General features: G+C 41.0%; 2 protein-coding genes across 2 annotated transcripts; one reads left to right on the top strand and one right to left on the bottom strand.

Annotated features, from left to right (window-relative positions):
- Positions 1-726: 726 nt before the first annotated feature.
- On the bottom strand, positions 727-4,771 carry LOC113217419 (importin subunit alpha-3). Its single transcript, XM_026437317.2, has 12 exons — positions 4,616-4,771; positions 4,363-4,539; positions 3,561-3,663; positions 3,236-3,437; positions 2,971-3,131; positions 2,656-2,882; positions 2,444-2,569; positions 2,218-2,352; positions 2,017-2,121; positions 1,660-1,894; positions 1,494-1,585; positions 727-1,411 (listed from the first exon to the last, which is right to left on the bottom strand). The coding sequence occupies exons 2-12, from the start codon at positions 4,423-4,425 to the stop codon at positions 1,319-1,321; spliced, it is 1,542 nt and encodes a 513-aa protein (XP_026293102.1). The 5' UTR covers positions 4,426-4,539; positions 4,616-4,771; the 3' UTR covers positions 727-1,318.
- Positions 4,772-4,893: 122 nt separating this feature from the next.
- LOC127749804 (uncharacterized) lies at positions 4,894-6,032 on the top strand. The gene is made up of 3 exons (XM_052269541.1): positions 4,894-5,104; positions 5,592-5,774; positions 5,868-6,032. Exons 1-3 carry the CDS (start codon positions 5,000-5,002, stop codon positions 6,015-6,017), a joined length of 438 nt encoding a protein of 145 aa, XP_052125501.1. The 5' UTR covers positions 4,894-4,999; the 3' UTR covers positions 6,018-6,032.
- The last annotated feature ends 790 nt before the right edge of the window (positions 6,033-6,822 follow it).

The raw sequence follows: 6,822 nt of genomic DNA, 5'->3' as shown, positions 1-6,822 counted from the left end.
CATTAACAAAAAAAAAAAAAAACTTTTAAAAAGGGAGAAGGTCTGTTACAATATAGCTTGACAATCACAGTCAAAGCAGGACCTAAAAGTTTTAACCATCTCTGCCGATCTTGCAATTAAGGCTTTTCACTTTCATACATAAGGACACTCATACATACCAACTTCACTCTGTCTACTAATTTTAACACTTGCAAATGCCAATAAGATACTGAACACTTACAGTAGAATTTTTATGTATTTGTGCCAATGACCTTACCAAGAAAATCTCTTTTGATGAGTCGATCGAAAGGGAACTTTAGAATGAAGAGTAAGAGAGATTCCAGTATATCGTAAGATTAATGCTGGCTAAGAAATAAGGTTTGGTGTAATAGAACAGGCTCAGCTATGAATTGGTTTCAAATTTCTTTAACACAAACGTTGCTAAAGAGAGACTAAAAACAATTCATAAATTTGAAATGCATATTACATTAAGATTGATATGCAGGAATTAAGAGATTTTCTTGAAAAGGAACTAAAATGTAGAGCCCAGCATTAGCATTTCAAACCAATAGTTAATTGAACCAATGAAGGACAGAGTAGAAACACAGAGGATGTCCCAATATAAATGACCAGAATCTTCTGCCCAACATCGAAATATGGGAGATAATCACGGAAGAGGGTATTTGTCCATTGAACTGCTCCTCACACATTGGGCCATTCAATGACCACTGAAGAATAAATAGTTCATTCCTTTTCATTATAATTAAAAAAAAAAAAAAAAGTGGAGGAGAGGAAAATGCCACAATCCTTAAACATTAATTTTCAGTACAAGTACAAGTGAGCAGTTCAGAAATATTTAAAATTAGATACATAAATCAACCCTGTGTAACTTCATTGGCACCGGCCATTTAACAATAACATATATTTTAAATAGAAGAAACACGCTTTCTTTTTCATAAAATGGAAAAGCAACAATTGCACAGTTAAAAGCAAACATAAGAGTTAAGAGAGAAAAGGAATCGTCGTTCAGAATTAAGTTTCAAACTGTTTCATTTTGAAAGTTACTAAGTCTTGCAAACCACTTCAATATTACTGTTCTTTAGAAGAGACCCAACTCTGTTCGTCACAAATACTAACAGGAAAATTTATTCCCCAATTTAAGTTACTTATCAGCGAGACAAAGTTAACATTTTTTTTGTCTAGTCGATTTGAAAGCCACATGCATATTCAAGCTCCAGAATCAAGGCTCCGGATTTGAGTTGTTTTGTTCATTTTCTTCTTAAATCAAATACTTGTCAATTTATTCAAGTCCTCTGAAAATGTCATTCAAGTTCGTGACTTAAAATTTGAACCCTTCACTAGGTATGGATTGGCTGGGGTCAAATGCAAAACCTGCTTCTGTTGCTTGTGGCATTATGTCTTCATCCTCCGGCTAAAACAGATACAGTACGGGTAAATGATAGCCCTAATCACCCATAGGGCAACAGATTTTCATAAGAAGAAAATAAACTTACCTCATCTGAGAAGTACTGCTCAATAATTTCATAAGCCACCTTATAGATTTCTAAGTTTTCATGATTTTGTAGGGCTTCAATTTTGTCCAATCCTGAATTACAAGAAGGCAATTAGGAAATCTTAAAATACTCCAAACACATTATCAAGGTATTGGACATTTCTTACCTCCACATTCTTCAATCATGTTAGTTAGTGTCTCTACCTCGGCACCAGCCATCTTGAGCATATTATTTATACCATCGAGTGTCACCTGAATAACTTGAGTATCCTGGCATGTCAAGAGATTGCAGAATGGAGGAATGACACCCTCCTGAATCAACTGTGCAATTTGTTCACGGGATCCACTGATAGTTAAGTTGCTTACAGCCCACGCAGCCTCCTTCTGGGTTTGAAATTCACCCTAAAAGAAATAAGAGAAGGTTAAAGGAGCAAACAACTAAAAGCAAATAGTTGTCTTTTTGAATGATACTGAGGATCATTCATGAATTTGGTGATTTACAGACCATGGTCTGGTTGTCTTACCTTACTCAAATTCTGAATGATCTTTGGCAGAAGGCCAGCATCAATAACAGCTTGAACTTGCATTTTATTTCCAGCAGTAATGTTGGACAAGAACCAAACAGCTTCCTGAAATGTAAATAGCAGCATAAAAAAAAAAAGTTACAACCAAACCACTGATGTACTTAGGAATGACTTTTCAGAGTTGTAAAAATGTGGACATACCTTGCAAATTTTCTCTTTCTGGTGTGTTAGAAGAGCAGGGAAATGTGACAGCGCATCACAATTAAGAACAACCTGTGTCTGTTCATCAGTTCCTGTAACAATATTTCCTACAGCTCTGAGAGCTGCTGTCTGGAGCTGGAAATATCAAAGCAGTTAGTGAAGGGTAAAAAAAATTTAAAAATTGAATGATAGCTGTACATAGAGTTGTGACAGTTAAAAAAATTACCTTGGGCTCCTTGTGAGACAGTAAAGGAATCAGGTGTGGAACCACACCACTATCAATCACCAGCTGAATTTGCTCATTACCACCATCTGTCAAGTAGCTCAATGCCCAAACAGTGTCAATCAAAATCTGAAACAACAAGGTGACAGTATTATTAAAAATTCAACCTATTTGTTGATTACTATTTCAGATGGTGGCTGTAGATGAATACTCACATTAGTATCTGTGTGGTGGATGAGGAAGCCAAGAGCAGGCAAAAGCTGCTTGATGGTGTCCACAGGTGGAGGAGGGTCCTTGCTTCGACAAAGATTGACAATGACCCAGGTAACATTTCTTAAAAATGTAATTTGCACGTCTGGTGTAATAAATGACAATAGGGGTTGAACCACGCCCAGCTGGATAACATAATCTCGCAAACCAGGACCATCGCCAATAACATTTCCTGAGAGGACAAAATCAAAATAATAGTAAATCCTTTGATGGATGATGCAAGCAGCAAAAATGACCAGTAGATAAATTTTCTACTATACCTAGTGCCCAAACAGCTTGTTCACACACATTTTGCTGCTTTGAATCCAAAAGTTGGAGGAAGTAGGGTACAGCACCCGCCTCAACAACAGCTTTGGTTTGAGCTGAAGTTCCACTAGCAATATTAGTGAGAGCCCAAGCAGCTTCAAACTGCAGCTGTGTACTAAGGATTAAAATAAAAATAAAATTAAAAAAAAATAAAAACAAATAAGAAGATAAGATACAATAACACGAGATAAGAATCTTGGACGATAAAATTAAACATACTTGTCATGGCACTGGAGGCTCTGAACAAGAATAGGTAAAATCCCACTTTCAATCAAACAATCAATTGGGGGATTCCTGTCGGATGATAACATTTTTCTGGCTTTCTGAACAGCAGCCAACTTAATAGTAGGGTCAGGACTTCTTGCGCTTTCAACTAGATTTTTGAGGTCAGTTGAGCCCAAGTGCACCATTTCTTCTTCATCTGCCAGAATAAAAGGAATATATGAACAATTAAACATCAAAAGCAGTCAAAGCAACCTTCTGAAATCAAAGAGCGATACAATCACAGAATCACCATTTATTATTATATACTTAAGCAACTGACCTGTGGAGTCCCCGATGGGAACATTACGCCTTTTCTGCAAAGACTCTTCCCTTTTGTTTTTCCGAAGTTCAACGGTAACTTCATTTCTCCTTCTTCGCATTTCCTGCAACAGAACATATTAAATACTGATATTAGTATCTCACACTCATATGTAGGGCAGGAAGCTTAGTAAATTTCAGGGACAAAAGAACAATGAAAATAGTTTATAGATGCCAATTGCATAGAAGTTAAAGTGACTAACAGAAGTTTCTTGTCCTGCCCATCACCTACATTAATATTTTGCCAGTGACTCATCCTTCATGATACATTGTCCCACCTAGTCCCACCCAGCCAACTAACCTCACTCTTCTACTGTCATGAGCCAAAAGATTCAACCCACAATCCATGCGCGTAGGAAATAATTGCTAGAAAAAGTTGACCACCTTGGTTCAACGTCTGTTTAGTAAGAAAACTACCCATTTTTGGACATGTCATGCACTGCTTCATACAATTACTGACTTGTCTGACTCAGGGCCTCAAAGGAAGGTCACTTCCAACTGCCGTCGATTGAGCTCAACATAACGGTAAACACTACTGCTAGAGAATATACGAGTCTACATTCCAAAATAAAGATATAAGCTAAAGTCTACGGATTAAAAACGAACAGAAAAGGGGGCATAATGAATATTGGCCATGCCGAACCTTACGGGCCAGTAGGCCAATATGTTAGGTGGGTTAGGGCCTATCATCTAACCAAGGAATACTACAAGACGGACTCAAAAACCAATGCCTAAAGAGAAGAGAATTGTCTTAGAATACGTACATCTTGGTCTTTTCCTCTGTTCTTGAAAACCAGGATCCTGTTTTTCGTTGGGTCAGACGCCATTTTTTTGGTTGTATCCCGCAACTGTGCGTTCTTCCAAGATCCACGAAATGCCGGTTTCGTCCCGTCGTTAGATGAACTGACGCGAAATTGTCTCGCGTTGTTGAGAAGTCACACCTTTGAATAAACAACTTATCACTCCAACCATACAAAATATGTCACAGTTAACGCGCAATAAGAACAATTATATCACCTTGCGTGTTTCCACGCTCCACACGGCTGATCGGTGGGAAATGGAGCACACCGTTAAGGGAACGATGTAATTGCGAAATCAAAGGCTATGTTTCGTTGGATTTTGACTTTAAAGTCCTTCGGAACCACAAATGTTGTTAGAGAGAAAGCATTACATCAAATTTGGTAAATATTTCCTCTATTGCGATGTTAAATTAGCCAATTTTCTCTTCTGAATCCAGCTCAGCAAACACTGGCTCGTGCAAGAAACGGGCCCCTTCAGCCAAAAGCTCACTTACGCCACCTGCCGGTTGAAAAACACACTGTTTGGTTTGTGGTCGCTAATCCAGCAGAAGCATAGAATTGTTTTGCTGCTAATTTTCCTGCTTCTGTCTCCGTTGTCATCATGACGGTTTTAACTAAACCCATTAGCGAAATGAAAAAGAAGTCACCATTGGCTATCCCTTTGGTGCAGGCAGAGCAGCCAGTGGATGGAGCCGAAGTAGTGGTGGTGAGCGAGAAGCCTACGAAAGCCCTGCAGACGACCACAGATCCACCCCCTTGTTGTGACGTTTCTGCTATTTTGTTATCATTATATTGTCATTAGTTCGCAACTGTTGCGTGTTACCATACCATACAGAAGTTTAATAACAATGATTTCAATGAGCTGTATAATTTCAAAGCATTTCTGAATTTAGGACATTAGTTTTATTTTATTCCATTTATTTTGTCTTTTGTTCTGCATTCCCATATCCCTCACCCCCTAATAAGCAGTATCCAGAGAAATTAGAATTATACTCTGAAGATGTAAACCTTTACAGCATTGTGCCAATTCAATTCACATGAAAATATTGATAACTTTTCAAGTCACTTAATTAGTTCTATTGAAAGTGAAACTGCATTCAATGAAGTGCACCTGAAGTTAAGGCTGCATCGTAGTATTGATCTATTGCTGTCAAACTCCTACTAGTTCGACTGTATCATCATTTTTGATTCAGGTGCCTGGTAAAAGGAGGGATCAAGATGTAGAGAACCTTGGTGTTCCTTTCACCCTTGGGATCCGTAGTCACACTCGGGTGACTTCTGCAACTACTGTTTGCCTTTTTCTAGTGGGTCTACTTGTAATGAGTGTTGGGATTGTTGGTGGAATTTACCTGTACCAACATTGCGCACGTAGACCGGTGAGTTCAAAATTATTACTTAAAGAAACAATCTGCAGAAAAGTAAGTGGTTAATATTGATATTTATGAGTGATGTCATTCAATTAATTTTAGTTGCAACGTCTTCGTGGATTTTTGAATGTTCCTTACAACAATACCGATGGACGACATCTCTACTACCACTTGGATTCTCTTGCTTCTCGCCAAGTAGCTTCACCTGAGGTGAGATATTTGTATCACTATTATTATTACTTTTTTTTGTAAGATGTCGAGCTCATTTTAAGGGGAGAGCGGGCTTTGCCAGATTAGCTGGTGGGCTCGTGGAGGCATGTCTCCTCGCGATTCTCCCTGGGGGAGGTGGGCAGGGGCTGACCAGAGTACTTAATGCATGGCAGTGCACTGTTCCCGCTTCTGCAAGACTCCAAACGCGTAGGCCACGGATGGTCCGTTAGGCATGCCCATCCAGCTTGCTTTTGCTTTGCTTTCTTCGCCTTGCTACTGCGCTCTCACTTTCATCCCTAATCACTTCCTCCCAGCTTCTCGCAGGTCCGTTTTCGGAATCCCTTCGGCTCCACTTTCCACGCTCCGCACGCCCAAGAGTTGCAAGTTATGCCCCATCTCTACTGTCGCTGGGACCGTCCGCACATTGAAACCCTCGGTGCCCGGGGTCTGCTTGAGCGTCGCGACCCTGGGGCCGGACCGGGCGCCCTACTGAGGGCGCCGGGGAGGATGGGACGAGGTGAAGACCGGTGGGGCTGGGAGCGGCACGGGCAGGGGTGTCGCTGCTCTGGAGGCGTCGCGTCACCGATGGACGCCCTTACACCACCTGTATCCTCTCGCCACTCCTCCCTCTTGCCTCCCCTCCCTCTCGCCTCTCGCCTCTCCGCCCTCTCGTCTCTCCACCCTCTGGCCTGGCCTCTCCGCCCTCTCGTCTCTCCACCCTCTGGCCTGGCCTCTCCGCCCTCTCGCCTCTCCGCCCTCTCGTCTCTCCGCCCTCTCGTCTCTCCGCATTCTCGCCCCTCCCCCTCTCCCCCTCGTCTCTTCACCCTCTCGCCTCGCCTCCCTCTCG

Source organism: Frankliniella occidentalis, unplaced genomic scaffold (assembly GCF_000697945.3).
Source record: "Frankliniella occidentalis isolate FOCC.00 unplaced genomic scaffold, Focc_3.1 Scaffold95, whole genome shotgun sequence".
Lineage (NCBI taxonomy): Eukaryota > Metazoa > Arthropoda > Insecta > Thysanoptera > Thripidae > Frankliniella > Frankliniella occidentalis.
This window is presented reverse-complemented; position numbering and strand designations above follow the sequence as displayed.

Excerpts from the sequence above, each read along its gene's own strand:
- LOC113217419 (XM_026437317.2), bottom strand. The coding sequence starts at position 4,425 with ATGGCGTCTGACCCAACGAAAAACAGGATCCTGGTTTTCAAGAACAGA. Across the intron at positions 3,438-3,560 it reads TCCCATCGGGGACTCCACAG|ATGAAGAAGAAATGGTGCAC; the intron begins GTCAGTTGCTTA and ends TTATTCTGGCAG. Across the intron at positions 2,122-2,217 it reads AGAAAGAGAAAATTTGCAAG|GAAGCTGTTTGGTTCTTGTC; the intron begins GTATGTCCACAT and ends TTTACATTTCAG.
- LOC127749804 (XM_052269541.1), top strand. The coding sequence starts at position 5,000 with ATGACGGTTTTAACTAAACCCATTAGCGAAATGAAAAAGAAGTCACCA. Across the intron at positions 5,105-5,591 it reads ATGGAGCCGAAGTAGTGGTG|GTGCCTGGTAAAAGGAGGGA; the intron begins GTGAGCGAGAAG and ends TTTTTGATTCAG. Across the intron at positions 5,775-5,867 it reads AACATTGCGCACGTAGACCG|TTGCAACGTCTTCGTGGATT; the intron begins GTGAGTTCAAAA and ends AATTAATTTTAG.